This window comes from Syngnathus typhle, linkage group LG10, assembly GCF_033458585.1.
Source record: "Syngnathus typhle isolate RoL2023-S1 ecotype Sweden linkage group LG10, RoL_Styp_1.0, whole genome shotgun sequence".
NCBI lineage: Eukaryota > Metazoa > Chordata > Actinopteri > Syngnathiformes > Syngnathidae > Syngnathus > Syngnathus typhle.
In genome coordinates this window covers 3685652-3707373 of record NC_083747.1, presented here as the reverse complement: position 1 = coordinate 3707373, position 21722 = coordinate 3685652, and the positions used below count along the sequence as shown (strand labels likewise).

Here is a 21722-nt window from a genome sequence, read left to right as displayed (position 1 = left end):
GGGAGTGATGCTCAATAGTATATATTTTTGTAAACACTCAAATAAATCCCACTTTGGATCCCAAAGTGACGATTGTGCTGCAATATAAAAATCAGTAATTGCATCGCTCAGGCCATGAGAGTATTTCTTACCTTGAGAGAAAACCAAAATAGCCCAACAGGAGATTCACGCAGTCCCTAAGGAGGCTTCAAATCCTTGATGCAGTGATGTTTTCCACGCAGGGCTTTGCATTCATTGTCCTGATTCACCTTGCCCTACAAAATTTCACACAAAGTGTCATCATCATCATTATCATTTTGTGTCCCTGTAGCTTCTTTTCTCCATGCATGGTTCCTCAATTCACCAAAGGCCTCAATTGCTTTTCTTTTTCTCCTTCTCTCTTCTGTCTTTCTCCACCTATTAACTTCTCATCCCTCCCTCCCTTTCACTCGGTGGCCACTATCCCCTCCGCCGTTTGACCCTCAGACAGGAAGTCTGAGAATCTGTTTACATTTTGATCAGACATGCGTGCCCATGTGAATCGTATGCTAATAGCACAACTCACACACCCACACACTGGTCACATAGTTCTGAGGTTGGGGGTTCAAATCTGGGCGTCGGTCTTCAGAGGCGGAGCTAGCCGGTGGCCAGCGGTGGCCGTGGCCACCCCACTTATGGAGGACATTTTTGAATTAATGGCAAAGACAAAAATAATCAAGGACATGAAGGCAATTTATGCTAACTTAAATCCCAAATACTAATTAGCATTAGCATATTTTCCTTTAAACAGCTAACATGTACTGATTTAAAAAATGTGCAGAGTCTTTTTAAGCCTGACCTCAAGGTCTCTGCTACGTCCCATCTGACAAACTGAAGACAGGTTTTTGTCTCCTGGTTTCCTGTTGAGAGGATCATCATCACTCACAGCTTGGCAACGTTCCTCGGAAACATCCGGGAAAAACGGATGTCTGGACAAGAGGCCATGGATCAACCTGTTACTGAGAAAGGACACGGAGAAAAGACGCAGGACACGGTAGACAGAAAAGAAGCGAAGGGGGACAAAATAAAGTCGGAGCGAGAAATGAAGACTATGATTGTGTTTGTATGTATGAACACAGAAATGACAGGTGGATGAGAGTATGATGTGTTTTTGTGCGGGAGTGTTAGGGTCACTCATGACGTTCCAGGGTGTGAGTCAAGCAAGGAGAAGTGAAAGACTGTTCACGTCAGGATGAAGCAGATGATGGACGACAGACGGCAAAGTTTCGGCACCTTTTATGTCGCTCCATCCGTTTTCATGATGCATGACGTGATACATTTGTCATGGATGAGAAGAGGATATATGGATGTGTCTGTCCTTCACTTGTCTCATTTTGCAGCATGATGATATTTTGTTTTTTTGCAAGTTTGACGGAATGTTTAGATGTTTGTTCTTTTTGCATATTATTTAATCTAACATTAAAAAGAAATCGTATTGTGATTCCTGAAGGTGTTCTATTTAATTCAATGTCACCGTAAAGGAAAGCAGGCTTGTCTTCCTGTCATGGTGATGTGAACACGTACAAAGTTGGTTGAACTTTTTGAGGTTGGTATTGATTTTTTCCAAACTCTGGTTGGTTTACAACGTAACGTGCTGTGCATTCGTGAAGTCGGAGCAAATGGTAAAAACAGAAGAAACAACCTTAGACTGTTGCTCAAGTCAAATTCACATTTATTTCCTTAACGCTTGACAGCACGGCAAGATGACTTTAGTATAAACATGATTAAAAAATAACAAAAATCTCAACAGCATGTTTTTTTCCCCCCCTGCGCTTATTTCACAGTAACATTTTGATAAAGCTGGATGACAAGAACACTATGAAGGCACTTTTTAAAAAAAAATGAATTGCGAAAGTGTATCGACGGAATCAAAAACTGTTTTTCTTGCAAAATATAGTGTTTTAGTGCAGGATACTTTGAGGTTTGCAGTACTAAAAATAAAATTTAAAAAAAATCCTATTTGTACCAAGTTGCATGAGGATACTGGCAAAAAAAAGTCACCTGGAAATATTTTCAAATAATAATTCCTATTTTTTCAAGACAAGAAACTAATAGTCATTCCCCCGGCAGATAAAGCAACATATAAATATTAGTCTGTTTCTTGTCTGTAATGCAAAACGTAGTAGTCATGGACGTACATCAGGACGGCGGTTGGTTGACCAATTATGAGTGACATCCACACTGCGGCGTTGCCGTAGTTACCACGCAGGTAATGGCCAACGAACCAGGCTAATGGAAGCTAATGAAGAACAGAAAAAAACAACACTGATGTTTATTAGGAACGCATATTTGTAATAATAAATGATTATTTTAGGATTATTTTTAAACATCACAAAATATATATAAATACTTTTCCAAATCAGCTTACCTGAGCCATCATGCCCGTAAAGGCCCACAGTCGGAACATCCTCAGAGGAACACTCACCAGATACTAACATAGAGATTGGGAGAAAAAAAACAAGAACAACAACAGATGGCATGATATCTTTTTCTAAAAGTCTGTATGAGCAGAGGGTTCGTTTCAAGGGCTCAGCTGTACCTCGTGAAAGAACGCCGACAAGAAGAAGACTGCGGACTGGCTGACTATCTTACTAAAACCTCTCCTTAGCAACGGCTTGTAAAAGTGCCTGGAAGAAGAACATGGGACATGTTAAATGAAGAAAAAAAAAAAAAGACTAACTCATTTTATTTATTTTAATTATCATGGTGCAGACCTTTTTTCAGAGAGAAAAAATAATACATATATATATATATATATATATATATATCTGCAAATATTGGTATTTTATCTGTCTCCATGTGTTGCTCCACCGTGTGTGTTCAAAAATCCATTGCTTAAAGGATTATAACACAATGACATTGATTTCTCATTATTTGTTAGCATTAAGCTAAACAGACTTATTAGCCAAACTATGCGGTTGGTTTAAATCCACAACGTATCATTTCTAGTTTGACTAGAATGCTCATATCTTAAATTTGCTGAGTTTGATTTTCTTGCTTCATGTTTTGGACTTCTCTTTCGAGTCATTTTCCAAACACACGTCACAGTGTCAGGTACAGTGTGCTCGCATCAAACCAAACGCTCCCCCGGAGTTTACGTCGAGAAATTTCCCTGCTCTGTCTCCAACTTTAAGTGTGTGAATAACTCACCGGAGACACCACTTGTGAACGGGGATGTTCCAATTCTGCCAAAAATATGTCACCGACTCCGAGTTCCTGAAAGATGAGTCAGGAAAATCGACACAGAGGCTTTACAGAGTCTAAATAATGGATCACTGGGTATGACACTTTCATTAATACTGATGGAAAACTCTATCAGACACTTTTAATACCCTCTCACACCCGCTAGGCTTTTCATAATGATCAACTGTCACTCACCGCATTCACAGCCACGAATTACAGTAACCAGTCCAAGGAAAACCTTCAAAAAATAAAAAGACTCCAAGAAACAAACATTTACCACCAGTCTTTGTAGAACTGCCGGTCTCCGAAGCGCAGAAGCTCTGCTGTGAAGTTCAAAGATGAGTGGAAGAACCAGTAGAAAAACATCAACCAAAGCAAATGGTTGGGAACCTATGGAGAGACATGAGAAGAATGAAATACCATCAAAATGAATAGCTTGCCATCTGTTATCAGCAAAGCATTTTAGATTTTTCACTCACAGCCAGTCTTAAGAGTCTCTCAGTCATCCGAGATAGATCCATGTCCTACAATACAAGAGTGTAAAGAGGAGAAAACCATGACACACTCAAAACAATTTTAAACCTGCTTGACATGCTCCACGCTCACCTCGAGTGGCTTCATGGAGCTTTGAATAATGGGAATCATCCACTAGAAGAGAGATGATAAAAACAGTGGGAGGATATTCTCAGATATGCACCATGAAGGGAGACACTGAAGTGTACCTGTTGAGTGAGGCCCACTAACATCTGGATGAGGAAGAGCTAAAAATAAACAGTTAAAACACGCTGAGAATCATACTTGAAGTTGAGTAATGAATACTATTTGCTGATGGATGAAAAATCTTACCATCTCAAAAAGTCTCCTTAGGAGGAAACTCATGCGGATCTTAGGCGAGCGAGGAAAGTTGAGCTCGTAGCATAGAGTCGGCGCAAAAGCAAAGTAGTACAGGTCTACGCAAACACAATGAAGGCGCTTCATGTGATGTTCGGAATAGTATTTTACACAAAGAGGGGGAAAACAACAGCAATGTTCACAACAATAAAAATAAATAAAGTTAAGTACCTCTGATTGTGAGGTTGCCAGGGTAACACACTTTTTGGTCATCTCCATTGAAGTACTTTGATGATGGACCTGTGGACACCAAAAAAATAAATAAAATCCCAGAGCCATCACATGCTGCAGTAACATACGCTTGCCTATAGATGTCACTGTAAGAACACGAGCAGAGAATAGAACCAGCCGTTTGAGTGTGCAACTTACATGACAGTGACCTTGCCAGTTTCTTAGCCTTAATGACGCTCAGCTCCCGACACCACATGTTGACGTCCTTATAGGAGTAAAGCTTGAGGAAGAGAATAGTGTACGAACCGAGTGCAAACGCACCTCCGACTGAAAGAGAGGAAGACACGATGGCAGGTGAATTGCAGAGACAAGCATGTCGTGATACTGATACACTTAAACGCACGGATACAATTGCACGCACAAATAAAGACTGTTGTGCCAGCAGGGGTAAGGTGCAGGTCGGAGCACCTGGCGTCAAATCACAGCCCATCCTATTCATATGCCATCTGTCTCTCTGGCTAATGTAGCCTCCAGACAGCTACCGGTGATCAGAGTGACTTTCTATCCAAGTCATAAAACTGCCATTGAGCTCACAAACATTTTCTCTGACACGTCCCTATTTTAACAAATAATAATAATTCTGCACTTAATTAGCTCGATGTCTGTCCATAACCCAACGACTAATAGTAAGTTAAAAAGGAACTTATGAAATGTTGGGGTGGATGGGATAGCAAAAAAAACCGCAGTTTTTTTTTGTTTTTTTTTATTGGCCACTGTGGAGTCCGGTTTGTGTGTATACACACTTGGTGGTCTTGTATACACGCACACACCTGCCCTCTCGTACTGCCCTTCCGGTGTGAACAGCCGAGCTGGGGAGGAGAATGGACAGATGGGCTGACTCCTTTCCTCATTCACCTCCCAGTAAGAGGAGAGGACAGGACCAGAGGGGAGGGGAAGGGGAAATTACAAAAAGCAAAAGTGACACTTTTTTTCCCCTTTTATGATGTTTGGACATCCAACTCATCTCAATGCCAAGTCAACATCTCAGCGTAATACATGCAATAGCCGGAGTAAATTACCATGCATTTGCAAGAAACCCATTATCAGCCTCATAATATGTCTCATAAAATTATACATGGCTGAACTAGACGGATGACTAAAAGACAGAAGCCATGCCAAGAATCTGCACTCACCGGACTGTATTATGTTAATGATGTGAAACTTTTGGGGGTTAAGTGACAACAGTGACCTTGATTGGGATTTTATTTACTGATTATGGTGAAGGGCAAAACAACTTGAAAAGCTGCCTGAAGAATATTCTAGAGCAGGGGTCCCCAAACTTTTTCCTGTGAGGGCCACATAACCTTTCCCTTCTCTGATGGCGGGCCGGTGGCAGTTTGTAACAGAAAAAGTGTGACGATCGTAGGGGAGCTTAAAAAAATTATTGTTTTCCAGAAAGCCACACATAACCAAATAACGGTTATTTAATAACCCTTTCCAGGTTCTTTACAGAAAAAAAGTCAGGAAACAAATAATAACACTATTAATGAAATAAATAATAACTAAACCCTCTCTGAGTTCTTCACAGAAAAAACAGGAAATAAATAACTAAATAACTCTCTCTGGGTTCTTCATAGAAAAAAAAACATGGAACATTAACTTTCTGTTGTGCCATGCACAATCTTAACAGATAAAAGTTCAGCTCAGTTGTCAGAGCAGAACCTCTCTGACACATATGAGCAGTCTCTTAAAGTTCTTGTGTTCCTTCCTTATAATCCTTTTGTAGGTTCCAGTAGGCTTGTAGACACTGCTGTCTTTTTTGTTAAAGTTTGATAGTGCGTCATAGTCTGGAGTAAAATTTGTTGTGGCAATTCTTAGGCGAGATCCGAGGTGTTGGTCCGTTTACCTCGATCTGTGACGGGTAGATGTTGACGTTCATGTGGCTGAACGTCACGTCGCGTACGTCGAGCCAAATTGGCAACTCTTTTAAACGCTCGGCACTGCTTTACTTGGGCGACATTTTAACGGAAGGATTCCAGGGGAAGGTTTGTGGGTGGCTTTAGCGCAAAACTGCATCTGAAAGCTCAGCGCGCAAATTACAAGAATGCTGTCGTCACAGCCCACGCTCTAAATTCGGGACTGATACAAATAGAGCGCGAGTGCGCCATGTCCGTACACGCACTTGTGAGTGTGCACCGAGCTTTCTGACACGGCTTCCGGTAGTAAATGCGCAGGCGAGCGCTTCCCCATCTACTGGGGAAACGCAGTCATTGCAGGCAAAATGAGCAAAAAAAAAAAAAAAAGTTTAATAATACAATTTATTCAGGGTTGGCGGGCCAGATTAAACGGTCCCGCGGGCCGTATCCGGCCCGCGGGCCGTAGTTTGGTGACCCCTGTTCTAGAGCCTTGTGTTTTGCAGTGAGTTGCTCCCAGGAAGACTGTGAACCCGTGATGACCCCGTCTTGCCAACCATACACACTTTGACAACACTCGCCTTCTCTTCCTCCGCCAGCTGGATTCGATCCAGATATGACCAACTGCTCCATTAGCACTAACCGACTCCAATTATGACAGGTTTATAGGAGACGTCTTTTAGTGCACAATCAAATGGGACGACTGCGTCTTTGAAGGACAAAGATACTGTAGGAATGCTCTCTTAATCTTTACTGCAATGACATCATTTTCAATTGCATGTAAAAGATTTTTTTTTTTTTTTTTTACCTGGGGTTGTGGAGGGCACCAGGAGGACCACTGCGGCAGGGAATGTCAGCATAACAGAGAAATTAACAGTATGGATAAGAAAGCCGACACGCTCACTGAATGAACCCTAAGCAGGAGCAGGAACAAAAACAGACACAGGGTCAGCGCAGTTAGTTGTAAGAAAAATGCTGGCGATGTCAAAAATTGCGTTATTAGATTATAGCAATGATGTCTGAGAAAAATAATGAAAATATAGCAGGATATTTTTTTGGGCACTTACCTTTGACAACTGTCTCTCTGTATAAAGAGCCACCACGATAAACACATTGGACACTGTTGAAAACAACATGTACATTTCAGCAACATTGTAGCCAAACTAATTTTTTAAGATTTTTTTTCCCCAGAATTTTTCCAACCGAATGACCCTCGCTTAAATCAAGCACACAAAGTCTCTTGGCTTTGGTTTCACAGACACGATCACACTCAATTTAACGGCAATCCTGCCAAAAGAAATGAGCTCGCACTAACAGACCGTGCGTCGGGGTTGCCTGCCATGCTACATCTACATGTATTACAAGGAATTAATTTCTTTTGTTTTGCTCGACTGCAGAGGGTTTATTAAAGGCTGACATTTCTAATAATAAACGATACATCAGTCTTGGATGGATACCATGAGGTTGAAATCCTTAAAGACTTAAAAGTATATAAAGATGTGTTATAGTATTTGTTTTTTTCTTGCTACACTTGGGGAATTGGAGTGATGACGACTAGAAAATAAAGTTGAGTCAGGATAGTTCAAAAGCAGCGTATGTTGCTTTTTTTTTTGCAGCACAATACCTATGCGGTATATCAGTATATAGGCCAAGTGGGCAAAACTGCAGGAGACAAATTGAGCTGCACCGCTGCGGACTTTCACCTATGACAAAAAAAATATACATGTGCCACTGTGCTTCTTTCTCATGGTCACTGGTTGTGTTACCAGCTCATTTAATAATTACACAAAGCTAAATTTCCCTATGTGTAATAGCCCATGCTAATAAATGGACTGAATCAGGGTTCATATTTTGAGGACATCCTTTTAAGTATTTCACAATGATTTTTGCCTTCAGCTGTACATTTATAGTGCTTACCAATTATCAGGCACATTGCTGGCCAACTATAGGGGTCCTTCAAGAATAAGGAAATTACTTGAATAGGGTCAACCAGAATCCCGTATCTGTGGAAAAAAAAGAATAAAAAAAATATATATATAATAATAAAATAACATTAAGAGTCGGATTAAAGTGCTTAGCATAGCAGTTTCTTAAAAAACAAAACAAAAAAAACTATTGCATAATACATTTCATTCAATGACCCAGTAAAATAGATAGCTGTAATAAAATAAAAATATTATAGTAAAAGTAATACTGACGGAATTTAAAAGTAAATCTTGCTCACCTCAACAGGTTTTCTAAGAAGAGTCGAGTATTACTAAGTACCTGCGACAACAACAAAAAAGAGTTACAGGATAGTTACATGTGTTTCTTTGGCATAATGTCACTTTTTACTTGCTCTAGGTCACTTTTTTTCTATTTATGGGATAAATCCTCCATTTTCTTCACCATTCTTCCTCACCTACTTTTTCTTTTACTTCATCATACTTTTCTCTCATCATTTATTTTCTTATATATCTTTCTCTGGCTCACTCTCTGTATTTGTGAATGGATGGTGATATCTCATTACCCCACACAAAGGCTCCATTCCATGCCTGGGGATGGGACAGAAGTTCAGTAGGAAAGAAGGGGAAAACCTCTTGTGATGAACACAACGATTTTTGTGTTCAAAGGCTGGATTAGCAGCAGGCAGGCTTTGCTATAGCCGCATCCCTGTTTCTATTCTCACACATTCAGTCCCTTATTCCATCAGAGAAAACAGAAATTGGTCAAATGAGTTATAATAACATTTTGCTATACCTGGAAATAATCTGGGTTGAGAGTACATAAAGTGCATTTTATTTTGACCGAGGTGGATTTGACCACACTGTCAAATGTACTCACAGCACATTAAGGGGACTATCGATTGAAAACACAACACCTTGCCAAGATGTATATTTATAGTGTTGAAGTTGGCAAAAGATCAATTCTGACAATGAAAAGGACAATGTGAGTGTTTATTTCCTTCCTTTTTTAAATCACTCAGGGTGTAATCATTTTAAACTTAAAATACAAACCAAACTCATTCACCTGAACATGGTTAGTAAAGGAATTCAATGGTGGAAATTTGTTTATAATTGTTGCACTATCTTTTTTTTTTTTAAATTTTCCTCATTGAAATCCAAACTCGTCCTGAAGAGCCGTTGTTTTTTTCCCATGTCTTTCTGCTGCAACACACCTGAAGAAGCTTGCAGCAGGGAGACATGGGAAACAGGCAGGACCAAACAGGAACAGGGACATGCCTGCACTAAATTGTCCATAGGTGTGACTTTCACCAAAAAAATCACTGCAACCTCAAGTCAAGCAAAATTGAAGACTCATGTCCATAAATGTCTCCACGACGTGCAGGATGATCTTACCAGCATGATCACACACCAGTTTAGAATCCCCCTGTAGTTATTGAAACCACTGGATGACGTCAGCAGGGACTCTTGTGTCTTGTGACAGCTTGATGAGGTAAGAATAAAAACGACACTTGGATGAATGAGATGTTATTTGTGGTTTCACTAGAACTATGACACACTTTGATTGCAACTTCTGGCAAACTCTGACTGTTCAAACAGCGGGGAGGCGATAGTTGTAGTTTACTTAAGTTCTTGAATGCCACATCGCTGAGATAATGTTTACAGTGAAAATTGATTGGAACGAATCAATATTCACAGTGCACATTTTGAATTACAATGCGGTTTACACGCTTAAATTTTAAACACGTTCATCTTCTCAAACATGTATATATATGTATACCAACTGTAGCGAACACGTACATAAACTTCCAGCCTAGTGACGTCATAGGCGCGCTCGATCATAAACAATTTAACATACTTAGAAAGTTTTTTTTCTGCTATATAACTTACCTTAAACTGTCATTTATATCATTTCTTCTTTTCTTTTTGTCCCCCTTTGTTGTGGGCCACAAGCGGTCAACTTTGCTTGGATCGCTGTTTGCCTTTTTGCTGTCGGCGGCCAACAAGAGCTGAGTGCCCGACATACACTTCTTATGCATCGGCTGTAGACTCGCTCCTTTCCCCGCCGCGAACGCACTCCTTCGTTTGCGAGCGAAGGCCCCGGTAGTGTCCGTATCCCCCATGGTGGCCGGGAAAAAAACAAAAGTTTAAGAATAAAGTTCGCTTCGCTTGTTCACTTCGAGAATTAGCATAGTTGATGCTGAATTGAGTCCCGTGGGTGTGTAATCCAAACGGAAACGGGAAGTTGTCAAACAAATCCGCCCAAAAGTCGCATTTCCGCACAGTCACGAAACAGGTAGGGGGTCGTGACGTCACGAATAGTGACGCAGAAGGCCGCGCTGTAATCTGACGCTGTAAATAATAATAATAATAATAATAATAATAATAATAATAATAATAATAATAATAATAATAATAATAATAATAATAATAATAATAATAATAATAATAATAATAATAATAATACGTTATTATTAATTTACCGTAGCTCTCTGGATACAAATTTGCATATCTTTTAATTTAATGACCATTCCAACTGAAAAGTTGCACTTCGATTTCCATTATCGTCCTTATCATGATGAAACTACTTAAGAGTTCCTTCAATGAGACTGACCCCTTTTGTCGTTTCTTCTTTCAGTACCCTTTTACATATCATGGTGGCAAGTGATCACTGGCATTGATTCAGCTTTATCAGTCCTCTCTGTCGAAACGGTTGTCTTTAAGAGTAATGAGCTTTGGGTGCCTGTGGTTGTTGGGATAAGAGAACCAAGATCATAGATCGATTAAAACTTTAACTTATCGTACATGCAACTCTTTAAAGTGTAACTTCTGCAACATACAATTTCAGCATCTTGGTTGACCTCAGTCTAACTTGTTCATAGCTTTATCCATTCATTTCTCCAACCACTGTATCCTAACCTGTTCAGATTTTGACCCCAAAAAATGCTGGATGTTTATCACACTTTTCCTCTTTCTGAAAATAGCCAAAAGAAAATGTAAAATATACTTAGTGTTAATCCCTTCAGTCCTCAATGCATCTGAGCTGAGCTCTCACAAGATTTGCTAAAGTCTCAAGTAATAGGCTGATGTCTCGGCCCAAAGATTATTTGACCTTCAAGTTTCTGTGTGACTTTGAGACCAAGTGTGTTGCTCTTGCTGGCATAGTTTTTGTGAAAGCATTGCACAATGACAACAGAAAAAGTTAGCAAGTTGTACTTTAGCCCAATAAGCCCCTCAGACTAGAAACCACTCTGTTGCGTGCAAGTCTGCTAACGCGCCACCGATCCGGTTATTTTTGATAACAGCTAGCCATATAAAATTGAGAGAATAAGAGGTTTTTAGCAATCCATTATTTATGCCTTACCCCAGGGCCTCAAAAGACGCCAAAAAAAAAAGAAGCTGTGCCTCTGAGCAGAACACAATCTCGCTCTCTGCCTTTTGGAAAATATCATTCTTATTGTATCCATTCACCTTTCATCTCTTCGTTAAGCTATACTCATGTCATCCCTAACAGATTAAAAACCCGTCTAGTTGTGGCTTACATCTTTCTTGGAAACCTCCCCTCCACATTTTGGGAGGGGGATTTAGATCCTCCTCGGCTAAAGCAGAAATATAGGGCAGTGAGGCAGTGCCACTCCAAAAAGCCTTTTGCGTTGCCGTCAAGTCTGCAACTTTTTAGGGGGTTAAACTATTGACATTTAGCTAGCGAAACATCCCAACGCTCACTCAAAGTATTTGTTGAAAGAGGGCAGTGAGCGTGATTGAAAACATAGATAGAAAGCAATAGATGTGCAGACAGGAGATAAATATAGAGAAAAGCAAGATGAAGGTGGAGGAGCCGATACGGAAGACAGAGCGATATCACACTTTCTACCTACTGTATATCTCCATCTCTCTGCCTCCAGCTGGGGCGGCAGAAGGAGCGGGAGATAGCGTTTGCCCTTGCAGGCTGTAATGAAGCAGCGGCAGGATAGATGAGTCACTTGAACACGGGCGCAGGAGAACTCCACACTCCAACATCATTCAGGTCAGCCGAGTGATGTTGCATGAACTTGTGTTTGTGCGTGGGGGTGAATCTGAGCCAGAACGTGTGTGTTTGAGTCAGTGATGGCTTGCTGGTGGTTGGTATTGGTTAGTGTTAGTGTGAGGGACAACTGAGACAGATGCTGATTATATGGGAGACTTGATGGAGTAATAAAGATGCTGCAGGATAAGCAGTGTGTGATAGATGACGATCATGCTGTAACATGAATGGCGTTACTTGGTCATTCTGCCACCTTGAAAAATTTATAAATATTCATCTTGGTAGATCAAAACCAAACCTTTTATTTATATGATCGATACCAGGGGTGCTCATTACATCGATCGCTACTACTGGTCGATCACATGATATTTAAAAAAAAAAAAATATTATATATATATTAAATAAATATAAATATATATAAATGTATAAATATATATATTTTTTTCTATAATCCATCTCATCGTTTTTGATTGACAGACAGGTAAGCCTATTGGGAGGCAATCACAGTGAACTGCACATGCGCAATAGATAGTGACCACACCCCCTCACCGCAGCTTTTTGGCCTCCCATAAACAAACCTGGCGCCAAAGCTAACAAACGCATCAACGCACGGATGGTAAGCACTCGCTTTTTTTCCTCTTAAACTAAAGAAAAGTTACGACAATCATTGCTGGCCCAAGTAAGCAGCCAAAAATGTATCACTTATATACGGAATGGGAATTGGACAGCGCCATATTTATGTCAATTATGCGTCCGTGGCTGATTCACTTCAGTGCAAGTCTTCAAACAACTGAACTCGAGTAATTACAAAAATACACGCACAATATATTTATATTTATATGAATCATCCGTGTTTTATACAGTCCCACCAGTCTAAACACGGTGGTGTTGAGTTTTGGCGTTCAGTAGCTAAATCCACCTGTTCAGCAATTTTAGGGGCGGCCATTTTGTCATTAGCCTGAAAATGACATCACAGTTGCGACCAATGAGGGCTCAGCTTGTAATGTCACATGACCAAACTCTGAAAACTGCTGAGCTGGTGACCATTGTACAGTAAAATGTCTATATTTTTCCTCAGATTCCGTGAGGCGGGGTATGTCATGGGGAGACAGATAGAGACGTCATCATGCTGTTATTGGGCCTGGCGCCACATCAGCACTTTTACAGTTCAGCCAAGGACTCCTGCATCCATCTTTCACCCAGGGAAAGCGAGAGGGGCAGATACGCTTTCTCTGACTGAGCTCAAGTAAGTAACAGGATGTCCAAATGGGAGATGGCGGGAGTGGCTGGGTGCCAGGATGTGTGCAAACTTAGTAAGAAATTGCTCTTGAAAAGATTTCACAAACATGCAAGAATATGTAAACATATTTTTTGATTATATGATATTATATTATTTAGTTGCTCATTTTAAAAGTGAGAAAAAGGTCATCACAGTGCCTGCCAATGTGAACCTTTTACTGTCATGCACGGTGCATTTTGACGCTAAATGTTTGTGTCACATTGGCTGCAACCACATGCTACACGTTGACAATGTTGTCATCCTGAGTATGAATCAAACTTGTCACATGGCATTCTCCCCCCCGTCTAAACTCTTGCCTCATTACCTCGTTTGCCTCTGTGTGGTCATTTTCAAGTACAAAGGTGACAAAATATTGAACTCATAGATTATCATCTCATGTTGAAAGCCTCGCGGTAATGTTGTCATGTCCCCTGGAGACCTATGGCAATTTAAGCAGCAAGTGGAATTGAAGAGCACCGAAAATAGTTTGACTTGGTTGGGAATATAAAAGGGCATGAGAGAGAGCTGCATGTGTTTCCATGCACATGCTTTTATTTTGCGTGTCAAGCCAAGAGCAGGCCTGGGGAAATGTCCTTCACTACTCTCTCACTGAATTTTGGGATGTAGGAGGTAAATGACTTTGCACTGAGCTCCACAGAGAAGCTTTTCATCCGTGTTGCATTTACAGGCCCCGTCTTTAACCCAATGTCAAAATGGTCATCGTCCGAAACTTCTCTAAAGTTGAACTGCCCGTCATCATGCGTGGGTGCCACACAATTTGAGAGACCAACTTTGGTTTTCCACTGGCTTAAGAAGAAGAAGAATATATTTAAAAAAAAATTAACTCATTCACTGTCAACCCAGTTAATATCTTTGACGCCTATAGTTAATTTCAAATTTAATTAAGTTTATTACGCAGCACACACCCACAATACAATCAAGCCGAGGGCTCAAATATTTTCGTCACTGAAACTTTTTTTATTTCCTAACACCTGGTGGATTTTAATTTCACATAATTAGGGTGGAGAATTTAAAAAGGAGAATTTAAAATAGATTTGGACCTGACCTTTGCAGAGAATGTCATGTTGTTGTTGTTTTTTTTTTTAAATCTCAAACACACTGGTCAGATCAGACCGTGACTGCAAATAAGAGTTTGTCTTTTTTTTGTATTTCAGTGGGTGCTCGCTCAAGGAGACTGCAAAAAAGAAAAAAAGAAAGATGTGGTAAGATTGCCTTTTGAAGCGTAACCGGAAAAAGAGGTGTTGTGTCCTTTAAGCCACAAGGTTATGCAGCATTTTATCAAATCTCCTCCGACATTATCTTCCTTTCCCGCCTTGTGAAAGCTAAACCCCGGTTGCAAAAATTGCCATACTGCAGTCTTCAAACGTTTTCACATCCCCGAGCATTTTGTAGCCCCGACTCTCTTTGTATGCACATCTAGAATCAATTCTGTTTTGATGGAGGCAAATGTACAAGTTCAGTTTGGCGGAGCTCCTGTTGTTTACACTGTGCTCCACTTTTTAACAGCTTCATAATCAAAAGCTCCCCCCAGCTCGACTATGTGTTGAACTCCGAGTCGTAATGGAGGAATAAATTGAAGTTTCTGGCATTTCCGCATACGATTTATGTTTTTATACGTTGCTCATTATTTCACACACAGACACATGTTGGCAAACGCGTTTTGAAAAGAATGTGTGTGTTGTATTTCCGGGGACTTCAAAGCATTTTGCTTTCTATAATTCGAATGTAAAGTCTGCGCTTTTGTAATTACACTTAAACTGCAGATTGCAATTAATGAAAGCAGATCTTTGTTGTCGACCGCGTTGTTGCCAGCTGCTACGAAATCGTTATTTGTTATTGACACGGTTCAAGAAGCGCAGATATTGTTGATCATCAAACAGTTTTAGAAAGTGACTAAATTCTCGTGGAATAGAATCCTACAATAGTTACATTTTGAAGAGGTTCTCATGTAAGATTTCCGCAAAGCTTGCAAGACTTCAACTCAGTGAAATTCATTTTAAAGGAATTACGCAAGTACGTTTGAACCCATTTTCCAGTCAAACATTTTTTTCCACACTTGGGTAGTTCCATACTTTAGAAAAAAAGAAACAAAATTTTAAAATAACATAACATTTTTTTTCTTAAATTTAATAACAGCTAAGATTTCACCTTTGCTAAGTTTTTAATGCAATAGAAAAATGTTCCCTGTAATAAAAAATCTATTCAACAAGTTCACATCAACAGAGCCATTCAAGTAACAGTATGAATATAATACCCAGAGTATCAGTCTGCAATGAATTATATATTTATGTTCTGCCTTTTCAACAATATATAATGCATTTGCATATTTATCCATGCCAGCATGGACAGAGCTATCCAGTTGAAGCATGTGTTGATGCTGCTGCTGCTGCTGCCGCTCGCTGCTGCTGTGTTTGTGGTAATGAAGGCTGAAGATGGTGTTTATTTGGAGCTGCTTAATTAGCAGCAACAGTAATGAAGCCACATGGGACACAGTGTTGGGATCTGAACAGCCAGGACGGGATGATTATTTAGACTGGATTTGTCCAAGAAGCTGTTCTTTTTACTTTGTACACACGCACACACACATTCATTTGTTGATCGTCTGCCAGAAAAGGTACGTGCGCAGACACCTCGCCTCATGTGTGAACGTTATGCACATGTTTGTTTCTGCTTCGCTATTCAAAATATATCCACGCGTGTGTGTACGTGTGTGTGTGTGCAGCTTAAAGCAAAGCTTCCAGAGATTATTTGCTGTTTGTTTTTATGAGGGGCAACTTGATCAGAGAGGTTTTGTTGCTAACGGCCTCAAATTTGCAGGAATTATTTGAGAAAATGATTTTCATCATCTTTAAATTGCCAATTAAATCAGCACCAAAGGGGATTTGTGGATACTGTGTTAGTCAAATCAGACTAAGGGAAAGTAAACACTGGTTCTGAATAATGTTGGTGACACATGACACTCATTTTAATTGCTTTGGAAAGTCACATGACGTAAACGGGTCCGTTTATTTTAACCGCCATGTTTGCCAGAAGTGACTCCTAAATGCTATTATGCTAGCTGTTATGCTAGGAGTCGTTCAATTAATTTAACGCAATAGCTCATTTTCTAGCTAACTTGCTATTGTCGCTCTCTCATTGTAGTTTTATTTATTCTCTTATATGGGTCTCTTTGTCTTTGTTGCTGGCCCAGATGTCAATTTCAACATTTTAGCAGACACAAGCTGACAAGCAAGATGCTGAAACGGCAATAAGACTGACAACACACACGTTCTCGTTTGTTTCCTGCCCCCCTGCCCTCTGTCGGTTTCACACGCATACACTTTCTTCCTCTTCCCTCCTCCTTTTCCCAAGGTTACCAAACTAGCTTATGGAGCAGAATGATGTATCCATCTTTGTATAGTACGTACGGTTTTTATTCGTCATGCTGTGAGTAAAATCATGTCATCACCTGAGGGTGGCGGTATTGAGTTTTGTTTTCTCACTCTGTTGCTCCAACGTGAGGAAACAACTGTAGCTCGTTGTTGAACATTTGTTGCAATGCAGGAGATACAACTTTCACGGCCCATGGCCTTCCCATTCATTTTTTTTTATTTTTTTGTAGAATGCTGTATTGTACAGTTAAGAAGCTTTTGCAAAATCCTCCGAAGAAATAAACAAAACATTCTGGATGGTCTCCCAAATTTAATGGGTTGTTCTTTTGGGGATTATATTTCTTATTTTTTACACAAACTAAAACATTAGCTTTGGGCAGAGGTGTGAAAATCAAACCATTGGGTGGACAAGGCAGGACGAGTGAAATATAAACTGATGATAGAGAAAAAAGAAAAGCTCTAGTGAAGCAAAAAAAAATCAATACTTGACTGCTGGGTGTTGACGCAGTGGTGCCAACTGTTTCCTCTAACTTCCTTCACAGCTCGAGACACACATACACAGATGCGCATATTTTAAAGAGCGTGTCAACAGTTGTTAAAACATTGGGATTACCGACTGTCTGAATGTTAAGCAGCCGGACTCCATTTGCCTGTTAATGCCTTCTGTGTAAAAAAAAACAAAGCCTGTGTCAATGACAGCAATATAAACAGAAGAGAGCACATACCGCTGTGAAGGTGTCACCTGAATGATTTATAAGTGAACAACTCAGACAGGTGTCAACCAGATAAAGACTTGAACGTAAAGTTGAAGAGTTGAAGAGTTGGACTTAGTTCTACTCCAGTCCTCTAGGAGGCTGTAATGATTGGCGGAGCTAGGATTTCTTTCCTCCGGCGCCGGTCCAAGGATATTGCAAGTGGTCCACAAAACAAAATAAATTTACAAACAAACCAAAATTATTCAGAGACACTAATTAAAAAAAATCAATATGTTTCCTATGGGGGGGACAAGTGGAAATGTTCAAAATAAAATCCAGAAAAAAAATGGGAAAATTCACAAAGCATATTCCAAGGTGGGACCAGTGCCCCCATGAACCCCCCTCTAGCTCTGCCAGTGGCTGTAATGAGGAAAACAAATTATTTGTAGTCTTACTTATGGAGTTAATCCTTTAATTGCTATACATTTAACCTTCTGTCCAATTTTAGGAGTATTTTCACAAAATTGTGGCTCAAATTCCACATTGTTCAACCTCAGGGTCATTTGACTAAGAGGTATGCGACATTTCTCATGTGAAGGAGTGTGTGATGGAAAATAGATTCCTATTACTTTAATTCCTGCCTTGACGCTCATCGTATAGTTGCCATTGATTTAAATGGGGGGGGCGCATCTTTTTCACTCTTATCATTGATAGCAGTAGTACAGCCTAGGGCAGATCCACTTCTTGATTTGACGCCTATTATTCTTTCAGTATATAAAGCTTCTCTCCAGCATGTATCGGTAATCTTGCGAGCACCATTGAATAGCTCCACAATAGAATTTCCTAGCAAATTGGGAAAATTGATTTGCCAGGTAAGGAAAAAAAGATTTTTCATGATCAATATTAGTCACAAGCATAACAATTCTCGCAGCTTCTACAGTACGAGAGTACATATGAATTGATACTTCTTACCAAGTTACTAATAAGCAGTGTAACGTGAAGAACAGAGGACAAACCTGTAGGACGGCTACAGAGTGTGCCATGACAGTCCAAAGCAATTAAGTCAGTCAGCGCTGTCAGCTCCACTGTAGCTCGGGGTTGCATTATTGATCTTAAGCCAGTTTAAAGTTGTCAGAGAACACCGCCGCCGCCACCGCCACCCCTCCGTTTTCATGCACATCACCTTCTTTCTCATTTGTGTTTCAGAGGTGACTTGAAAGCGAAATACCAAGCCCTCCTATCGGAGTTGATGAGCTGGAAAGATGAAGGTTGAAAGCGCACATGAGGGCCTTCACAGGGTGAGTGTGAGAAAAGTGCCCACCGGTAGCGCAAGTGCTTCGACATTTGTGTCACAGGCGATATATTTCACACCGGTTTGACACTTGGTCTGCTATTGTAACTGTTATTCCCTCACGTAAATGCAAATTTGTATGTTTCCAAAAAGTATGTTGCATAATATCCCAAAGACTTGAATGGTGTTTATTGACTGACACCAAAACATTCTGCAGGAAATATCAACTGATCAACATTACATTAAACCAGAAATGAGACGCGCCCTTCATAATTAACTGCTTCCCCGAATCGTAATGTAGCTTTAAAAAAAAAAAAATCTTTAATTTTGTTGCAGATAAACAAGGCCCAATTAGGAAACTAAAGACGTAGAACAAATATAAAGATGCCTTAGCTCTAAATATCCTAACTGTTCCAGATGAATTTAGAACAAATAAAATAAATTTTAAAAATTACATAATTCATTTTTTTACAATTTCAGGTGGATGCCTTGATTACTTTTGTTTCAAATATTTTATCATTGCCTCAATCCATTCTGAGTATGCGCGTACCTGTGAAATTGTTTTGTTTTCTTCTTGTACCTTGCGTCGATATTGCTTTAATTATTTATTTATAATGTTTGCTTGCGCGGCACCGACTAAAAAATAAAGGCTGAAATGAAGAAAAGAATTAAAAGCAAAAAATAATGTGCATTACCTGAAGTTATTTGCTTTGCTGTAATTCCGAGCCTTCTCTCAATACAAGCCTGGAGCAGAGGGAATTTACATAAACCTGCAACGGCGGCGCTTTATCATTTAATTGCTCCCCAGTGTAAAAGACACCTTAACATGCAAATAATACAGAAATTCTGAATTAAAATCCCAATACAGAGAGTCTTGAATGGGGCATTTGTGAGTAGTTGACAACTGCAGCCCCTCTTTGCTTCGACTTTTCAATTTTCCGCAGGCTGATAGCACAAGTGACATCCGAGCTTTTAAGTGGGACTCGACAAATGGCAGGTATGTTGATGAGTCTGCTGTGAGCTTTGGATCGCAAGCCTTTCGGGAAAATAGTTAACATTAATGGGCAAGCCTATTATGGGGAGAATTTTGGAGGATTATATACCATTAGGAAGGCATTTTATTTCATAGGCAAGGGTTTAACAGTCGAATGATTGATTGCTAAGAAGTGGGTCTGTTGATGATGTCCATCTCTCATCAACTGAGTCAAAATGGAGTGCAGTACTCTGCAATTGCAACAGGGGCGCTGTTGAGTTCATCCCAATTGAAGAATATATATTTTAAATACTGTAATTCTCATTATTAGCCGCGGTTTTCATAAAAATCTATACATTATTAGTATAATGTAGGGTTAGTTTGATGAGTTTGCAGAATGATTTTTCCTATTGTGCAGGATTGCTGAATTTGATTAAAAATTTATCCTGATAAGAAATATTAAAAAAAAAAGGAAATGAATTGAAAAAAAAAATCTAAATATCTGATCACCATTTGGTGCAGTTTTTGTATGTTCTGTGAAAAAAATGTTTTAGGAAGGTGATGATATGAATGTGTCAAAGCTAAAGAAGGAAATTGTTGATACTGAAAACTATTAGGAGTTCTAAAAAAATATTTTTTTTTCCACACCTATAGTTTTCTGCATATACATATAGTTTTCGTCAGCATATCTGCCATTTCTACTGAGAGCACACGATGAGTTCAGTCTTACTTCCAATAACGTTCTTGTGAGACAATGTAATGCAATGTGAACGATGTCACGTCCGGATCGGCGCTCCCTGAAAAGCCTCTTAATGAGCGTAATATTCGTCCAAAATTCAATTCAGGCTTGACAAAGCACATTAATTAACAAGAACCGGGTTGTTGCCTCTCCTTTGAGCGCCTGCGTAGACCCAGGAAGGCTTAACAGTGTCGTTTACCTGCATACCAAGACATGCTGAGTAAGTCCTTCTCTGAACACTGATTGGTCCCCGTGGACACGTGGACTCGCTGATTGGTCCTCGCTATACACAGGGCAGCCGGCAGACAGTCCTCATAAAGAGAGATGGATGTTTAATATCTTGCGGCTCCCTCGATGTGTGTTTGGCCCCGTGTCTCTTTTGTGTTGTTGACCGCATTGTTGAGCGTGTTTTTTTTTTTTTCTTTCTCTCTATTGCTTTTGTCTGTAAAACTTCCTTGACTCTTTTTCTGTCCTCCCCCCTCTCCCCTTTTCCTCTTTGTTTCCTCCAATGGTAACTTTCATCAAATGGTCTTCTGTGTGAAATGAGACGGAGGAGATTGGCTTGGAGTATTAGCGCTAGAGAGAGGGAGAGAGAGATTCAGTAAGGAGGTTGTAAAAATGAGTCCTCCGCGGGGAAATGCCCACAGCTGTATTAAGATCTGTCTCCTTGTCTTTTAAATGGCTCCCATTCTCCAACTAATTGTTTTGAAGCCAGCCTTGTAAATCCCTGGCGAGATCTGGCGCTACTTGCAGAATTAGCCCGGAGTTACAGAAATATCTCTCTTTTATCAATCTTTGAGAGGGAAATCTATTTAGCACCCTCCCCCTTGTCCTCCCTCAATATGTAAAAGTCTTTCTGCGAATCTTCTATTATACGATTGATAAAAAGCTTTCATTCAGTTCACCAGCAACAGGAAATGGACAATGCGGCAGATGTTGACAAACCGCGGAGATAATTAGGAAGAATGTCAGCCAGACCTCAGCAAAATTGGGTGGCATTATTTTTTTTCCCATTGTTACAGTGGCCTTTGGCCAAATATATTGTACAGCATTGTGTTACAATCATTTACGCGTTTATTTTTAGACACTCGTATAGGCAGTTTTATGCAGACATAGAAGTGAAATTTCCAATTGGTGATCTCATTTGTTTTGTTTGCTTTGCACAATTCTGCAAAAATAATTTTTTTGTGGAGGCAAATAATTTTCAGTG

The 21722-nt window shown here is 39.9% G+C and overlaps 1 protein-coding gene across 1 annotated transcript; it reads right to left on the bottom strand.

The window, feature by feature from the left end:
• Positions 1-1673: 1673 nt before the first annotated feature.
• LOC133161149 (diacylglycerol O-acyltransferase 1-like) lies at positions 1674-10385 on the bottom strand. The gene is made up of 17 exons (XM_061289418.1): positions 10010-10385; positions 9515-9602; positions 8401-8441; positions 8094-8179; positions 7244-7296; positions 6985-7090; positions 4462-4590; positions 4264-4332; positions 4048-4151; positions 3924-3962; positions 3808-3849; positions 3681-3725; positions 3479-3591; positions 3169-3234; positions 2558-2645; positions 2387-2449; positions 1674-2257 (listed from the first exon to the last, which is right to left on the bottom strand). Exons 1-17 carry the CDS (start codon positions 10240-10242, stop codon positions 2108-2110), a joined length of 1515 nt encoding a protein of 504 aa, XP_061145402.1. The 5' UTR covers positions 10243-10385; the 3' UTR covers positions 1674-2107.
• Positions 10386-21722: the final 11337 nt, after the last annotated feature.

Bases quoted from the DNA above. Each gene is read 5' to 3' on its own strand.
- LOC133161149 (XM_061289418.1), bottom strand. From the start codon at position 10,242: ATGGGGGATACGGACACTACCGGGGCCTTCGCTCGCAAACGAAGGAGT. The intron at 9,603-10,009 runs GTAAGTTATATA...TACCTCATCAAG, and splicing joins GATATAAATGACAGTTTAAG to CTGTCACAAGACACAAGAGT. The intron at 4,591-6,984 runs GTAAAAAAAAAA...CCTCTCTTTCAG, and splicing joins GGTGCCCTCCACAACCCCAG to TCGGAGGTGCGTTTGCACTC.